Consider the following 18,855-nt stretch of genomic DNA (forward strand, 5'->3'; position numbering starts at 1 on the left):
TAGATGGGATTCAGGGAAATTTCTCTAAAAAACTTCCTAAGCCAGGACCTGAAGAATGACTAGTAGTCAGCTGAGGAAGAGTGGGAAAGGGGATAGGAAGTCTTCCAGGGAAAGGAATGGCTTCCTCAAAGGGCTTGGAAGTAAGTGAGTGCGAGGAACATTAAAGGAATTGAATGTGCGCGACATGAGGCAGGAGAGACACTGGAGAGGTAGAGTCTGGATTTTGTGCCAAGGATCATGGGAAACCATTGATGGGTGTAGAGTGTTTTGCTCAGATTATTGTTTTAGAAACGTCACTGGCTGCAGCCTGGGTAAAGGGTGTAGCCAGGGAGAAGAAAGGGTTGACCTCAGGAGACCCAACAGTATTGGCCACGAAAATGATATGAATTAGGTGAGAATGAGAGTGAAGAAAAGTATTAGGTCAGTGCAAAAGTAATTGCTGTTTAAAAGGTTAAAAAAAAAAAAAAAAGGTTAAAAATAATTGCAAAAACCGTAATCACTTTTGCACCAACCAAATCTATAACTCCTAGCGGTATTCAGGAGATAGAATGAACCAGATTTGGTGACTGGATGTGGAGGGAGGAACCCCAGATGACGCTCAGGTTTCTGGCTTCGAGTGCCCTTAATGAATAGGGAGGGTGAGTGGAGGAAGAAGTTTGGGGGGCATCCTGGGACAGGATTTGCTACAATCCCAACTCTAGTTCCAGGCAAAATACCTTGATCTTTTTTTTATATTCTCTAATATTTGAAATGACATTTTTAACATTAGGTCAATAAAGTACTAATTGTTGTTCAGTAAAATTGTATCAAATGGAGCAATGCTGAAAACCTGAATTTATATCTTGGATCTGAAAGAAAGAACAGTTGACCCTTGACCAACTCGGGTTTGAATGGCATTGGTCCACTTTTATGCAGATTTTTTTTTTTTTTTTTTAATAAATACACAGTCAGCCTTTTAGAATTCCTGGGGTTTGCACTGAGGATTCGACCCACCGTGGGTCGAAAACAGTATTTTTGATCCACAGTTGGGAGTCCATGGATACGGAGGGCCAACTGTATACATTGTTCTAACCGTTTTATATAAGGGACTTGAGCACCTGTGGATTTTGGAATCCATAAGGGATCCTGGAACCAATCCCCATGGATACCAAGGTTTGACTGTAGTTAAGTGTTGGGGTGTCTTAAGGTACACACAGATTTTCAGCTGCATGGTGGGTCCATGCGCCTAACACTGCATCCCCCTGCATTGTACAGGGGTCAGTATGTTTTAGCATGAATTCCTTAATAGATAGAAATGTAATGCTCTGTCGCTGTAGTGAATTTCATTCAACAGTTTCCTTACTGTTTAATTTTTTTAAATTACTTCAAGAGAATAATGGCTAAGAAGCAATATGTGAAAACCTATTTTAAGCATTTGTCTAAAATAATTTCATAATATTTGTCCAAGTTTTGAAAATAGAGTTCATTAAGAGAACTTATAAAAATTGTGTTTCTCTTTTTATTGTCCTTCACTGCTGTAGTAAGTGGAATGTCAGTTTCTTTTCTCTAGGTAAGAAAAAAATACCTAAGATAACTACATAAAAATGAAGTCTTATCACTGGTGGATTTCTCTCTTCTTCAAATGTTAAGTTATAATAATTAAGGTTTAACAGAAGAATTAACTGTTGTGTCTTGGAAAATTAAGCTTTCTTTGACACTAAAATTTTTTTGTCTTTGTAGTTTTGAATGTCATAGCTATCTGTAGATTTTATTAAAATATATTTACTCATTCTACATTATTTATTGTCCTATTTTCACTTAGGAATGTTAATTTGCCTAAAATTTTATGATCCTCTTTCTAGTAGGTACAGTATATAATAGTCTGTTTCTCCCATGTATTCTCTGTAAACTGCATTTTCTATATTCTCAATATTCTGTAAATTTAAAAAGCACTTTATAACTTTTTTTTTCTTGTTGTTTTTTTTTTTCCCCCTTAGGCACAACAAGGGCCCCCAGGGATGGGGAAGTACCAGGGGTGGATTATAACTTCATTTCCGTTGAGCAGTTCAAAGCACTGGAAGAGAGTGGAGCATTATTAGAAAGTGGAACGTATGATGGTATGTCCCCACATGTTGACAACAGCAACCCAGAAAACTATCTGAATGACTGCAGTTATTTCAGAGGGAATTTGATTAGTAAAATACCATTTTTTTTAAAGTTTCTTTCTGTTGATCTTTGGGGAAATTTTCTTTTGATGAGGATATTTGTAATCCACTGGTTAAAGTGGGGTTAAACAATAAACAAAAGGATTGCATCATATTATAAAGTCAGTTGTGCACAATATACCACAATTATTCAAACTGAGCAGTCTGCAGATTTCATAGTAATTCATATTCATCCTATGAGCTCAGCAAATATTTGTAGATTGCATTCTATTTGTGATTGAGAATTCAAATACTGAACACTTTAAAAAATCTATTTATACCTTGGCAAGCTTGGAGAAAAGAGAATACAGATGGGGGGAGGGGGCGATGACAAAACAGGATGATTGGTTTTATTTTCGTATCTCTTTCTTCTTCTACCCACTTGATTCTAGGAAGTACATATTTAAGATCAATTTCAATTTTTAAGTAATTCTATGTTAGATCCTTTTTTTTCTGCTTATCTAACACTCTTCATTGGCAAGCTCGTCCACTCCGGTAGCACCCTATCCTGTTCCAGCATTGCTTTATTGTGCTATTTTAATTGCCTTTTTCACGAGCTCCGTGAAGGCAGACATCATGTCTCTGACATGGCGTTCAGTAAATGTCCCATCTCCATTTCAACATACCTGATGTATGTGCCTGTGTTCTATCTAAAAGAGTGATTCTTCATAATTTCTCCTTAGCTGCACCACGAGTTCAAAACAGTGCTGTCATCAGGTACTTCCTCCTGTTTCTCACCATTCCCATCTCGTCATTTCTTCCTTTGTAACAGATTTCTCGATGCCTTTCTTCTCACTTCCATTATCTCATGATAGGCCCACTGAACTAGCTCCTGTCTGGGCTATTGAAGTTGATCTCATTTGTTCCACTTTCTTCCCTCCCTCCACTCTACCCGGCCCATTGCTACCATGCTAGTATTTCTCGAGCACAGCCCTGCTCATGTCTCTCTCCTCTTCAGAATCTTCAGTGATTTCCTTCTGCCTGCTAAGTTTGTCTTAGCTCCCATAACTTATTCTCTCATTCATTCATTCATTCATTCATTCATTCATTCATTCGCTCCTTCTTTCATTCATTCAACAACCCATTTATTCAGTACCTACTACATGCCAAGCGCTATCAGAGGAACTAGAAATCCTATGATGATCAATATGGAAATGATACTGCCTTAATAAATCCTGTATCATATTGGGGAAGACAGTCCAAACAAAATACCTACAAATTGAGATGTTATGAAGGAAACAAAAATAAGGGATTTAAAGAAAATAATAAGAATGTCTTATTCAGGTAAGGTGGCCAGTGAAGACTTCTCAGAAGGAATGACAGCTACGTCTGCCAACCTGATGGTGGTAGAAGTGGCATCTCATTTGAATTTTAGTTTCGTTGGTAGTCAGAGAGTTTGAGCACCTTTTTATTTGCTTGTTAGTTTGCTTGGATTTCTGCAAATTGTCTATTCATTTGCTTTCTCTTTTTTTTAATTTAAAAATTGGATCTCAATCCCTTTTCAGTTTGCAGACATTCCTTGGACAGTTAGATATTTATCTAGATAGTAATCCTTATGGGATATAGATATTTTCTGCCATTCTGTCACCTAATAACCTCGTCCCGTGTTTCTTCATTAAACAGAAATCCTTAATTTTTGTCTGATTCATCACCGTTTTCCTTATGATTTGTGCTTTTGAAGTTTTGTTTAAGAAATCCTTCTCTGCCTTTAGTAGATCACAAAGATATTCCCCTACATTTTCTTCTGTTAAGTATCAAAACGTGACATATGACAAAGAGGCATATTACATACTATTACTTATTGGGTGTTCAAAGGAAATGCAAATTGAAATAACAGTCATACAACATTTCACATCTATCAGACTGACAGAAATTTTTAAAGTCTGATAACTGTGGGAAATGGTAACTCCCATACACAGCTGGCAAGAGTATAAAATGATACAATGAATCCCTTCGGAGAGCCTCTTGGCAATAGCTAGTAAATGTGAAGATGCACGCAACTGTGACCCAGCAGTTCCCTGTCTAGATACCTATTCTAGAGAAACCTTTGTCTATGTGTATATGTAGGCATGTACCAAAAGAGTCCTCAGAGCACTAGACAGCAGTTAAATGAATTTGAATCTACATGTATCAACAGTAATAAGTTTTAGAAATATAATTGTATAAAAAGAAAGTTGCAAAAGGATATATATAGTATACTGTTGTTCAGAAAAAAGATATGAAATGTTACAAAAACACTTTATGAAGCTTTTATGAGCAATAGTATTGATAAGTTATGTATACATATATGTGTCCTAGATATACACAATATGCAGAGAGGGAAATGACACGTGCTAACCTCAGGAGAACTCAAGGAGAGAGTGAGAAGGACAGAGACAGGAATTTAGGGCTTTAATAGTCTATGTGACCATAAATATATGTCCTTAAAGAAGAAGAAAAGGGAGACCGGAAGAAATCTGGCAAAAGTTAGTATCTGGAGAATGTGTAAATAGATAGCTAGATAGGTAGATAGATGAGGATATTTCTAATACTATTGTAATAGTATTGTCTGTGATTTTATGTAAGTTTAAAATATTGAATAGTTGATAGTTCTATTACAAAAATGAAAAAAGCCTTCAGAAAGAAAAAAGAGAAAAAGGAAAGCTCGAAAGCAGCGTCAAAAAGACAAACAACTTCCTGTTCATCACAATAGTCAGGGTTTCGCAAACCTTGTAATTTTATACCTTGCAATCTTGATATTTCCCAACAACTCAAGAAAAATATATCTAATTTGCTTATAAGCAGTGCTTGTTATTAAAACCAATATTATTTTTTTTTAAATAAGGAAACTGCAGAATTAATGAAGTCCTAAAATCTTACTAATGATTTTGGATAACAATCACAAAATCCTGATTTTTTTTTTCTAATTTTCACCCTAGAAAAAAGTTACACTTCCTAGATTAGATAAAAATTACTAAGAATGCACACTAAAATGTGTTTCTAGTGAAACTAACATTCTTAGAAAAAGTGGATTTTTTATTTTCCTTGCAGTACATCCAGATTCCTTGATAGTGGGATTATTGGACATAATGCAGGAAACAATGAGATCTTAGAGCATACTTTTCCTACACCAAACCTCAGTTTGGAGCACTTCTGTGCCCACTGCCCCAGAGGAGTGTGAACTGCGTTTTCATTGGTTCCTTGCTTTCCTTACGGGCCAGAAAGTTTGCTTAGTCTGTTTTAATATGAATCTTTGCATCCATCTCCATGACAGGAGTAACTCCATTTGAAACATGGATTTGAAAGCAAGGGGATAGTTGAGTGAGAGAGAGGGTAAGATGTAGTTGAAAAGCTTTTTAGTTTAATTTCATTGCTTTGTCTTGAGTATTAAAATGACAGTACCACCTAAACTCAAATTTCCAAAGAGCTCATCTTAATGTTTTCCCTCTCAAAGTATGCGTGACTTAAGGTAAACTGTTATTTGTAGCTTTGCCCTCAGTGTTATGGTGAACAACCAATGTTTTTTTTTTCATCTCGGAAAAATAACCCATTATATACCCAATTAATTTATCTTATGTGAATGAGCATCTTAATTACCTCCCTAGAAGATGTAATTATAAAAACAATAATGAAAGAAGATCATGCGTATTTTATTCCTCTAACCGTGTTTATTTTTCTATCACATTAGCATAGTGATTGATGGAAAGTCAAAACTAATAAAGTGGCGAGACCTACTGAGCGCTTTCCCATTGTATTTGGCTGCCTAGTGAGACCTACATTACAAGTTGAGAAGATACTCAATTATCATTCTATTCTGGAACATTTATTTGTACTGAAAACATTACTGATACTCAAGACTTAACATGTCAAAGTATTTTTTACTTTCCTAAGAGTAAACCCACATTGAATTATGCTGATCATGTCTATTTTTTCAACAAATTGTCAGATAATATAATTAGAATGCTCAGGAAGACTTTTAAAAAATCACTTTTACATAAACAGCCTACATTTCAACGTGGACTGGTTAATTCTTAGCTTTATCCTTCGCTCACATATTTCCGCATTTTACCAAAATAGTTCATTGTGTTACATATCAGAACAAAATTATTTTCGTTTTCTTCTCCTTTACTCCCACTTTTTATGCCAGTTAGTCTTACACGAGAGCATTAATACATTTAAATTCACAAATTAGGCCCTACTTTAGAACCCATGCAAAGCAAGCCCTGTTGGAATAAATAACGTGTGTGTGTGTGTGTGTGTGTGTGTGTGTGTGTGTGTGTGTAAAGGGCACTTGAAAAAGTACATTTTTTGCTCTTTCTACCTCCTCCTCTTCCAATAAGTGTTTTGTCTTCCTTTTGGCCAATGGTGGGGATTTAGAAACGTTAGCAGAAGATAACGGGGCAGAGACATACACTAGGTCATGTTGTTCTGACTCTCAATTCAACATCAGTACTTCCAGCTGCTGCTATTTTGCTCTCTTCAGGAAATTTCTACGGAACGCCCAAGCCTCCCGCAGAACCCAGCCCTTTCCAGCCTGACCCTGTCGATCAGGTCCTCTTTGACCATGAGTTTGACACAGAATCCCAAAGGAAACGAACTACATCTGTCAGCAAGATGGAGAGAATGGACAGCTCTCTTCCTGAAGAAGAAGAAGATGAGGACAGAGAAGCAATAAACGGCACAGGAAATGCAGGTTTGTACACAGATGAACGACTCATCTTCCTGGTGCACTTTCATATGAACCGAACTGGAAGCAGTAAGAATTTTCACAAGGCGTATATAGAGCAAGTGATGGGATTCCAGTATTTTTTTTTTTTTTGTAAAGGTTTTATGTGGAACAGTGTATCTCGATCAATCATCTTGTAAGCTGAAATGAGTTGCCCCAAGGGGCAATTTTGATAAATCAATAATAAGCTATCACTGGTAATAACATAAGATGCCATTACTCTACTGCTTAAAAGATTTGAGGTTCATTTCTGACGCTGCAATCTTACCTAAGTCCTACTTTACAGGATGTGAACAAAATGTAGACGTGTTAAGATACAACCTTCAACCAAAACCAAGTACAGGGGTTTGGTAACATGCTAGCAAACATCATCTGAAAGGTCTGTTAGCCGTACTTTGAGTTTAAAACCAGAATTGACTCGAAGAAATTTCTGAACTTGACTCAGATTTTTCATTAAATGCAAAACCAACAGAAATTTAGTGGTGGAGAATCTTCTCCTTTTGAATACCCCTAAATAATGTAATTGCTTGGGGGATCCTAACTGTGAGTCTGAGTAGGAAACCGCAGAATCCCAGCAGAACTTATTCCAGGGCTATTTATTATAATAATTCCACTCAAAACACTACAATATACGCTTCGGAAGGCTCAGAAGCTTTACTTTGTTTTGTTCATTGTTGTCTTACTTGCACCATAAGCAGTGCTTGGCACGTAGTTAGAACTGAAAAAGTATTTTATTGATACCCAGTAAATGAATGAATTTGATCACATCCCCACGTTTGCAGAATCCATTACCATCTCATTTTCCAAAAGCGTCCTGATGTTTTTCTTCATGAATTACTGAAGTTTGCTGTACATATTGTATTTATTGTTTTAATACATTCATTGGTTGTGTCCCCCTCCAGAGTGTGGGTCGTTTTATAGTCCTAATGCCGTGTTTCCCCCCAAAAAAAAGACCTAAACTGGAAAATAAGCCCTACCATGATTTTTCAGGAGGACACCTCCTGAACACAAGCCCTAATGCGTCTTCTGCAGCAAAAATTAATATAAGACCCGGTCTTATTTTCGAGGAAACACGGTATGTCACATAGTTATACTACATAATATGTTTGATATTTAATGAATTGACCCCAGTATGTTTAGGTGAAAACAGGCCTGAAAAGGTTCAGGTGAATTCACACCTAATTTTTTAGAGGTTGTTAAGGGAAATCATGTGGAACCAAGTCTGTTAATATTTTTAAATGCTTAGAGACCATGGGATTAGAGACCATGAATCTGCCCCAATGTGGGGATTTATATGTTCTTCATTTGAGGGACAAGAGCATGTGGGGTTTTTTGGTTTTGTTTGTTTTGTTTTTCACTCCTGAGGCAGAGCCTTCAGTGACCACTGCAATTGCCTTAGAGGTCAGCCTATGTGTGATCCCTGTAGTTCATGCTTGTCATGTAAGCTAGTTGTTAAGCCAGATGTTGTATCCTCTTTGATGTTAATATCTAAAGGGAGTGTATTCAAGAGTGCATGGGAGACAGTTTGTATACTAGCCCTTCTGTATAGACACCACAGGACACTTCCATTGGAATATATATGTCTTTTCAAGAGAAAATAGAATATTTTAATGAAAAATAATAAAAGACATGACTAAAAGCCAGTGGCCTTGTCTGAATAAGTACTACCCATAGTTAATTTATTCAAAGCTGGGGGACTGTGCTTGTGTATTGCTTTGGGGAACTAGAATCTCTGCCTTGAAAATGAGAAAATTGTTGGGGATGGAAATGGCGAGAGGATAGGTAGAGATTTATTTGTGGCCAAAGTTTGCAATTTTTACAATAGAGTGGCAGAGAAGAGGACTTTGAAAGAAGTGAGGGAGTAAGCTCAAATTATTTGGAACAGCATTGCAGCCAGAAGGAATGGTAAGTACAAATGCACTGAGGTGGGAACATGTCAGAAATATTCGGACAACAGCAAGGAGACTAGTGCGGTTGGATACAATATGGACAATACCTTATATGGAATTGGAGCAGAATGATGGAATGGAATGGAGTGGAATAGAATGAAAACCAATGAGGTCAGATAATGATTGGGGTGGTGGTAGTGGAAATGCATAGTATTAATAATTGGATCTTTTAGAAAAGAATTTTGCTTTTTATTCTGAGATGAGAAACCATTATAGGGCTTTGAGTAGGGGAGTAACTTGATAGAACAGGTTTTAACTGGCTCATTCTGGCTACTATATTGAGAATAGGCAGTAGGATCAATGGACATAAGTGGGGATACTAGTTAGGAGGTTATTGCAATAATTTAAGTAAGAAGTGGCGGTTTGGACCCTGTGAAAGCGTGAGAGGTAAAGAGGGGCCTGAGCCAGTAACATTTGCTGACAGACTGGGTATGAGGTATGAGAGAGCAGAATCAAAGCGCATTCCCGGTGATTTAACTGGAAGAATGGAGTTGCATTTGTTGAGATGAGAAAGATTTTAAGAGGAGTCAGTTTGGGTTGGAAAAGGGTAGTAGGAGCCCAAGTCGGGATATTGAGGTTTGAGGTGTCCGTTAGATGTCCAAATGGAAAGGCCAGGTTTTGAAGTTGGACTTAGAAGTGTACGTTCTGGTCTGAAAATACATGTTTGGACATCATCAGCTTACAGCAGTGACACTGAATGAGAGATCACCAAGAGAGTGAGTATAGAAAGAGAAAAGAAAAGGGGCAGGGCGGAACCCTGAGAAGGCAGCCTAACATATGGCGATCAGGGAGCCTGGGGAAAGCCAGTGAGACACAAGGAGCAGCAGCATGAGCGTGCAGTGTCCTGGCAGCCAGGGGACGAGAGGGATCAACCGTGTCAGATGCTACTGACCGCTCACACCAGGTGGGCTCTGAGAAGGGATCCTTGCAGTTCGCTACATGGAGGTGATTGGTGACCTTAATAAGGACAGATTTATTGATGAGCGATCCAAAGCCTTGTTGGAGTGAGTTCCAGAGATAAATGGAATACGGAAGTGGAGGTTGCAAGGACACACTCTTGCAAGGAGGTTTGGTGTAAACAGGAGAGAAATGGGGCGGTGGTTAGAGGGGAAAGAGAATTGTGTATTTTGAACGAATGAAAACACGGCTTGTGTTTGAATATGCTCTCAGATTAGGGAAGATTGGTGATGCAAGAGGGAGTGAGAATTGCTGTAGGCAAGAGGCGATGGGATGTAATTTATAATTGGAGAGGTGGCCTTCATCTGGAAGCACAGACAGTTCCTCTATAACAGAAGATGGAGTAAGTGGGCACAGTTGCTGTGTAGATGTGATGATGGGACTTTGTGGAAGTCCCTTCTGCTTGCTTCTGTTTTCCCAGTGAAGTAGGAAACAAGGACATCAAATGAGATTAGGAATAAGGGAGAAGTAATAGAAGACTGAAAGTGATGGAAAGTATGAAATAGTTATCTAGGAGAGTGTGAGAGTGAGTGGACTAAAGAAATGTCCTGTGATTGTCATCCATCAGTAAGGACCCCCTGGAGGTTAGTGATCAGTGTTGTCCGTTTTCAGCTGCTTGTGCCGGTGTAGAATAGCTGGAGAGGAAGATGAAAGCAGAATTATGGTTCAGCCAGGCAAGTATGATGAAGTAAGGTTGCGACAAAGGGATCGGGAGAACTTTCACGGGAGCCATTATAGCGGTTGGTCATGGAATTGATGTTGGGTGAGTAGGGGAATGAGGACACGGCTAGGGCATGGCTGGGGTGAGGAACAGCAGTAGGATTCACGGATTATAGAGCTTCGTTGGATAAGAGATGGCGGGAGTGGAAATACTCTAAGGAATGCTATGTAATGCTATCTGAGGCCTCTGTGAGGTTCTCTGATTCTGAGGCATTGGCTGCAGTTTGGAGTTATTGCAGTTGTTTGTCTTTTAAATTCTACAAACAAGTTTTAAGTGCATGAATTGTGAACTCCCTAGGCAGTGTCTGAATTTTAGTATTCTTACCTGCATGGTGGACTTTGGAACTCTAAGAGGATTTTAATATCGCCAACAGAGAATTATATTTAACAATAGGAAGGCTACTGAATGTAATTTTTAAAAATCAGTGTTATTTTAAAGGCCTGTGTTAAATGTGTATGAGGCAGCTTGGTACAGCAGACCAAGTAGACCACTTTGATTTGAACCTGGGCTTTGCTATTTCTGAGCTGTGTAACCTTGACTAAATTAACTTAATCTCACTGTGCCTTAGTTTCCTCATCTGTAAAATGGGACTAGTAATAATATGTACTAACAAGGCTGCTGTGAGGATTATGAGTGTATGTATGTATGTATATGTGTAATATATATTATGCATATAACATGTATAATATATGTATATAATACATAATATACATATTGTATACATGTTATATATACATGTTATATATGTTATATGTAATATATATATATATATATATATATATATATATATATCTTAAAATAGAGTCTGGCACATAAAAAACTGTGTAAGTGCTGCTATGGCTGTCGTTAATATTCTATTGATATATACTCAGCATATACTGAATTGATGCCAGTGTTGTTTTTGTTTCTTTCCCAGACTAGTATCAGAGATGCTGTATAGGGTTAATGTCGCTTAACAAATGAAAAAAAAAAAAAATCCAATATGTATATTCGTTTTCTCAAAAACTACAGAAGAATGTGGACACAAGAGATGAGGAAATTTGCAGTCAATATTTGGCATTTTGTTAGATACAAAGAGGGCTGTTTGAAGAGAATGTAAGTTTATCTACTTTTCATACTGTTTTGTTTTGAATAGACAACAGAGAGAGGCATTCTGAGTTATCTGATTGGATGAAGACCATCCCGAGTTACAACCAAACAAGTAGCTCCATGGACTTCAGAAATTATATGATGAGAGACGAGAATCTGGAACCTCTGCCCAAAAACTGGGAAATGGCCTACACTGACACGGGGATGATCTACTTCATTGAGTAAGCAAGTGTGTGTGCCTGTTCTACCGTGCCCTGTCACTGTGAGGCTTGGCGTACAGCGTTTGTTTTACTTGTGTTTTACCTCTTTTCTCAAGGCTGCCATTTCCTTTTTCTTTCTTTAAAAATGTTTTTCATACACATTATGTCCAATTCTTAATCTGACTTTTTCTCTGGATGGTATTTCATTTTTTTTTGGACTTACGTAAAGGAATAGTGTATTTGACCTCTGGTTTTATAAACACAAGAGGATTAAAAACAGATTTATCACTGATAATGAAAAATGTAAGGAATAAGGAGAGTTTTTTTTGTGTGTTTTTTTTTAACATTTGGGCATATTTTCCAACTTAATGAGCATTTCAAGAACTATCATCATTTGATGGGGTATATTTCTTTCCTGAACTAAATAGTTTCGGTCATAGAATTTGGGTTTGATATATTCAGGCAATAAATATAGTTAAATAATATAGAAGGAAAATATCACTGATCCTTAGAGTAACTGATGTAATCTAAACTCACAAAAACTATATTTTATAGAGAAACACTATTAATATATTTACAGAGATATAGAATACCACATGTAGTCCATCAACCTGAGAATTGCGTGCATCTGAGAATAATATATATAAATAATGTATTAGAGGTTTCATTATGCAGTATTTTTATATTCTCATGCAGCTGTAATTCTCATTCTTAAACTCATTTGCCCAGAAGGAGAATATGAATGTAGTGAAGTTACAGAATATAATAATTAAAATATTGAGGGCTGAGCATATACTCAGAAATGAATTAGGGGTGCGAGACCTGAATGTGTTTCCTCAACTGGCCCCAAATTCCACGTCCTTTCCATAGAGCAAGCATCTTGTACCAAGTGATATTCTAGTATTTAAAAGACATCGATTTTGTATGCATAGTGTTCTTGTTTTTCACCATATGTGGTGAATTGATAATGTTATACATTTGTATAAACATTAATCACCAGGGTTATACACAACAGACAAAACCACGTATACTCTTCTCCATGGACAATTTAAGATGTTTTTCAAGCGTAATTTAGACTTTTGACTTCCATGCTGACTTTAGGACTAAGCCCCTAAGTAAGATGTAGAGTCACTCAAAGTGGGTAGAATATCTTTAGAAGCAGATTATGAGACATTGAGTCTGACAGTGCCTCACCCTGCAAGCAGGGATACATTAGTAAATTATGGGGTGGGGAATTTATACAAGAAATGTCTTTATAGGTGAACAATTTTAAAGTGGATTAAAGGCCTAAATGTAAGATCTGAAACTATAAAACTCCTAGAAAAAAGCAGGGGAAAAACTTCATGATATTGAATTTCGCAATGATTTCTTGGCTATGACACCAAAAGCACAGGTAACAAAAGCGAACATAGAGAAATGGGACTATGTCAAACTTAAAAACATGTGCAAAGGGAAACAATCAACAGTGAAAAAGCAACCTGCAGGACAGGAGAAAACATTTGCAAACCATAAACCTCATAAGGGATTAATATCCAGAATATAGTTGAATATTATTTGCTGCTAGATAAAGCTCTCTTGTTTGCTATAGCTAATGTGTTTGCTCTGTGTTACTGCTGCTGTAAGGAAAAAAATATTAATATTGTTTATAGTCTTGAGCTATTATGGTTTTGGTATAGCCCCTGTGGACATTTCTTTACCTTGGGAAGTACTGGGTAAAATCCTAGTGGATTTCCTGTATCTGCTAACTAAGCAGTAAAAATTTTGGATCATTGAAACCAAAGTTAAGCTTTTCTAAAGTAGCAATTCTGAATTTGGTTTAATAAGATATGTCCATGATTTTTTTCCCCCTAACGATCTGCATGTCGCTAGGCCTCTTTTGAGTCCTAATTCTTTTCATTTTGCTATCAGCATTTAACCGGTTTTAGTTTGGGGAAATTATCTCTGACAGAATGGGTAACACAGACTTTTTAAAAACAATCTCAATTTCTCCTACTTGGATTATCCATTGTTCAGCATGCAGAGAGTGTTTCTGCCATAGTTTAACTAGCATCATACCTGGCAGTGTGTGAGAAGGGGCTGCATAGCTCGCTCTGGCAGTAGCTCAGGAATTAATAAAGGTATAGAAGATAGGATTAATTCCCTGAAACCATATAGACTTCATTTCCTAACAGTGGTCAATGTAGAGATTAGTGAGTTAATCTCATATTCAAGACACCAAGAAAAGACAATTTGTTCACATTGTTACTCTCACACCACTTTGATAATAACTTCAGTTTACATTTTGTTGCTTCCATGAGTTTTCCTTTCTTTACTATCCTCTTATTTCAGATACTTAAACTATAACACTGTCTACCCAGCAGTGTGATAGTTTTGTTGCAGCAATGGTATCTACTGCGTGGTGACCTGGTCTGAAATTGATTGTGACCTCTAATGAAATGAAACAGACACTGCTCTTTGAAAGCATCTGTGGCCTACTTCATAAAAAGGGGTGTGGGGGTATCTTTTTGTTCTGCCCTTTTTTTTCTATTAAATATGTGGTCCATACCGACAAAAACTTAGTTTCATAGCGTTGAGTTTAATTATGCCCAATATTTTTACTTGAATGTTGCAGAAACCCTTCATAACTTTTTAGTTAACTCTACATTATTTTATTTTAAAGAACCCCTGTGAGTCCAGAGTCTCCATCTGATTGTTTATTCATCTCTGTATGCCCAGCCCCCAGTACAGTGTCCACACACCACAGGGACTCAAGAAATACAGTGGTTTTTGAAGGGAAGGAGGAAGGAATTCAGTCAGCCAACCAGCAAGGTTTTCAATGCAGCGTTTTCTGCCAGATAACGCACAGTACGGGGCTGTGTGCTCATCCTTTGAAACATTTTAACTACTTAAATAAGTGTTATTCAATACTTGGCATCTTACGCCTTCTTCAGAGTCTTCGTTCTCAAATTAGTGCCTCTAGCATTACCTTCCCTTTGTGGTAGTTTTGAAGTAACAGACTGAGAACAGTAGGATTATTGAATCAGAGGTAAGCAGACGAAGCCTGCAGGAGATAAATATGCGAACATCATATACCTTTTAGTCACTTTTAATCTTTGCTTTTGAAATATTTATCTCCCTCTTTATTTTACTGTTTCTAATTGGAGTCTTTATTCTGCAGCCACAATACCAAAACAACCACCTGGCTGGATCCTCGTCTTTGTAAGAAAGCCAAACCCCCTGAAGACTGTGAAGATGGAGGTAGATTCAGAAACCTTTTTTACCATCCTTACTTCATCCCTTCCTCTTCCCACTTAGATAATGAGTTTTCCAAAATCCTGAACATACTATAATGTGCATAAGCACATAAGCGGTGGGTAGATACCCTCATCAATTGGTTCTGGTAATTATCTCATTGCATCTAATTTTATGAGAGACTGTATTTCTATTTTTGAGGACTATGCAATTAAATCCCTTTCTAAAAAAATATTAACAAATATACATTTGCCTCCTCCCCCTTTACATTTTTAAGTTTTAAAGACAAGCTTTAAAAATTGCAAATAAATATTTTAAATTTGGTGCATTCTCAACCATGGATAGCCCATCATACCTGGTGAGCCTTCAAAAATATATTTAATAGCACTAGGATAGATATACTAGTATCTATTGCTAATCCTTAGCCATTTAGAGCAGCATTAGAAACTCAGTGAAAGTCTTTAATAAACCCCCTCACCCCCACACAATTTTTACTACTTAGAAAAATTCTCTAAGAATCAGTAGATAATAATGTTTATGTGTCTTATATATTATAGATTCTGTTTAATGGTATATAGCCTTACAAATAAGTATAGAATTTACCCCAACCAAAATTGTTTGCTATGCTTTCTTGAATCTAGGGTGCAGGTGAAAAAAATTTGCATTCATTTGGTATCACTCATCAGAAATTATTTACCTTGGTTAAAAGAATAAGTGGCTTAGAATGAAGTTCAGTTAGTCCTCCTGTGGGTTGAACTCCAATCTATATTTTAGTAAAATAAATAAATAAATAGCATTTGCACGTATTTTGTTCAGCATGATTGCAATATTAAGGATTTTTTTAGTAAAAACAATTGGAAAATGGAATTGTTTGAAATTCTATTTGCGAGGATAGTTTTTAAAAATTGGATACCATGGCGCAAACCTACTGAAAGATGTGCGGGTCCTAGATACTGAAAACCACAAAGCATCATGAAAGAAATTAATGAAGACCCGAAGCAATTGAAGAGGTGTACTATGTTTATAGATTGGGTGGCACAGCATTGCTCATGATGTTCATGCTCTCTAAATCGACATTCAGATAACGTGCAGTCCCAATCAAAATCCTAAAAGTCGGTTTTGAAGAAATTGACAAGCTGATTCTAATGTTAATATGTAAATACAAAGGCTCTAGTGAGCCAAACAATCGTAAAAAAGGACAAAGGTAAAGGACCTAGGCTGCCATATTTGAAGACTTACGACAAAGCGACAGTAATCAAGACAGTGTGGTTTTGGCATAAGGATAGACAAATAGATCGATGGAATAGTATGAGAATCTATTAGGTTGGTGCGAAAGTAATTGCCGTTTCTGCAATTGTTTTTAACCTTTTAAACCACAATTACTTTTGCACCAACCTAATAGAAATAGATGCACACATATGTGATCATTTAATTTGCAGCCAAGGTGCCAAGTCAACTCAATGAGGGAAGAAAGATCCCTTTAAGAAATGGTGCTGAAACAACGGGCTGTTCATAAGGAAAAACGAACATCAGCTATTTCTCACTCCATACCCAAAACTTAATTTCAGATGTATCAAAGACCTAATCATAAAAGGTAGAAGCCTAAAGCTTTTAGAAGAAAACTTGGAGTATCTTCATGACTCTGGGACTAGCAAAGACGGGAGAAACGGTCACCCTTGTACATTGCTGTGCAGAATGTAAAACGGCACACCTGCTTTGGAAACAGTCTGACAGTTTCTTGAAAGGTTAAATATAAATTTGCCCTATCACCTAGCAGTTCCACTCCTAGCTATTTACCCAAGAGGAATGAAAACATATGTCTACACAAGACTTGCATGTAAATATTCATAGGAGCACCATTCATAATAGCTAAAAAGTGGAAACAAGCCAAATGCCCGTCAACTAATGAAAAGATAAATAAAATGTGGTTTAAGCATACAATGGAATACTATTCGTCAATAAAAAGAAGTGAAATACTATACCTGCCACAACATAAACGAGCCTCAAAAACCTTACACTGAGTGAAAGAAACTAGACACACAAGACCAGCTATTGCACAATTCCATTTATATGAAATGTCCAGAATAGACAAATCACAAGGTAGGTTAGTGGTTGCTTGGTGCTGAGGATGGGAAAGAGATGAACAGTAAACGGCATGAGGGATCTTATTGGGGTGATGGAAATGTTTTAAAACTGGATTGGATGTTGGTTGCATAACTCAGTAAATTAAAATTTTTGAATTGCACACTGAAAACAGATACATTTTATGATATTTAAATCATGCCTCAATAAAGTGGTTTTCTTAGATGGACTAAAAACTCGAATAGACAGTTCCCAAGAGAAGATAAAAGAATAGCCAACAAGAGCGTGACAAGGTACTTATCGTGAGACATCACTACAGTGAGATGCCATGTACACTCCTTGTAGTGGCTTAAGACAAATACACTGACAAGACCAACGACTGGTGACATTGGAGAGCAACTGGACATTTTACTTGTTGGTGGGGATGTAAAATTATGTGAACACTTTTGAGAACTTTTGGCAGTTTCCTATGAGGTCTTGTCTCAAGAGAGATGAAAACATATGTTCCCCAAAAGAGTTTACCTGAATGATCATGACAGCCTTATTCATAATAGCTCAAACCTAGAAATAGCCCAGACATTCATCCACAGGAAAATGGATAAACAATTTGTGGTATATTCGTGCAATGAAATAGTGCTCCTCAATAAAAGGAAAGAACTGTTGATAACATTCAACAACATGGGTGAATCTCCAAAACATTGTTGAATAAAAGAAGTCAGACACAAAAGAATAGGTACTCAATTATCCACTATTTGAAGTTTGAGCACAGATAACCTCATCAATGTTGACAGAAGTCAGAAAATGAGGGCTGAGGAGGGAAGTGGGGTGAATTGAAATAATTCTCTGGAATGATGGTTATATTCTCCTTTTTGGGCTAGCAGTTACGCAGACACATACGATTGCCAAAACTCATGTTTTATAATTGAACAAGCACTTAACGTTGATTTTTTGGAGGTGCACTTAAGATCTGTGCATTTTATGGTCTGTAAATTATACCTCAAGAAATAATTTTTAAAATCATTTTTATAATGTACTTCCCTTGTCTGTCAGGCTTTCAACAGTAAGTTCTTTATTGTGAAACCAACCCTTGTAAACTAGAATGTATAATACTATAGGATTTGACTTTTTCAATTGTGAATGTGGTATTAGTCTTCCCAGGCTAAGATTGCTGGTATCCAGTCTTTTTCCTGGCCACTAATTGTTTCAACTCAATTCTCTGCTGTTTGCTGTTTTCCCTTGTAGAGTGTCTTTATTTTCATAGATTTAACTATCAATTTACTGTAATCGGGTCTCTTATCTAAATATCTCGTGCTGTCCTCTGGTCTAAATTTTATTTCTGTATTTCCTACTGACTTTCTTTTTATGGTCCTACTCAGCATTCAAATAAGCATATTTAACACTAGATTTAACATTTTTCTCCTGAAGTTACCCATCCCTCTTTCTGTCATTGATTCCATCCTTATAATCATCTGGGCCCAAATCCTTGCAGTCCTGTTTGCTTCTTCCTCTCCTCTTGCTGTACTACCTGTATAGTTTCCAGTCCCTGTTACTCTTTCTTTTCTCTATACTTTGCCAATATATTGCTATGAAAAATTTCCAACATATAGGCAAATTGATAGAATTTTCCGGTGAATACATATATGCCCACCACTGAGATATGACAACGAATATTTTGCTATATGTATTTGCTTTTTCATATAGCTACCTGTCCACCTATCCTTCTCTCTATTTCTCTAAT

The 18,855-nt window shown here is 36.9% G+C and overlaps 1 protein-coding gene across 2 annotated transcripts in view; it reads left to right on the forward strand.

The window, feature by feature from the left end:
• Positions 1-18,855, forward strand: part of MAGI3 (membrane associated guanylate kinase, WW and PDZ domain containing 3) — a 190,611-nt gene that overhangs the window by 125,639 nt on the left and 46,117 nt on the right. For both annotated transcript variants that reach the window (XM_019730393.3, XM_019730392.3), the window contains exons 3-6: positions 1,977-2,096; positions 6,646-6,855; positions 11,651-11,825; positions 14,962-15,041. In XM_019730393.3, the coding sequence (XP_019585952.3) occupies positions 1,977-2,096; positions 6,646-6,855; positions 11,651-11,825; positions 14,962-15,041 (585 nt within the window). The remainder of the gene's footprint in view (positions 1-1,976; positions 2,097-6,645; positions 6,856-11,650; positions 11,826-14,961; positions 15,042-18,855) is intronic.

The sequence above is a fragment of the Rhinolophus sinicus genome, chromosome 7 (genome assembly GCF_057876585.1).
Source record: "Rhinolophus sinicus isolate RSI-liver-muscle chromosome 7, RSI-T2T, whole genome shotgun sequence".
Taxonomy (NCBI): domain Eukaryota; kingdom Metazoa; phylum Chordata; class Mammalia; order Chiroptera; family Rhinolophidae; genus Rhinolophus; species Rhinolophus sinicus.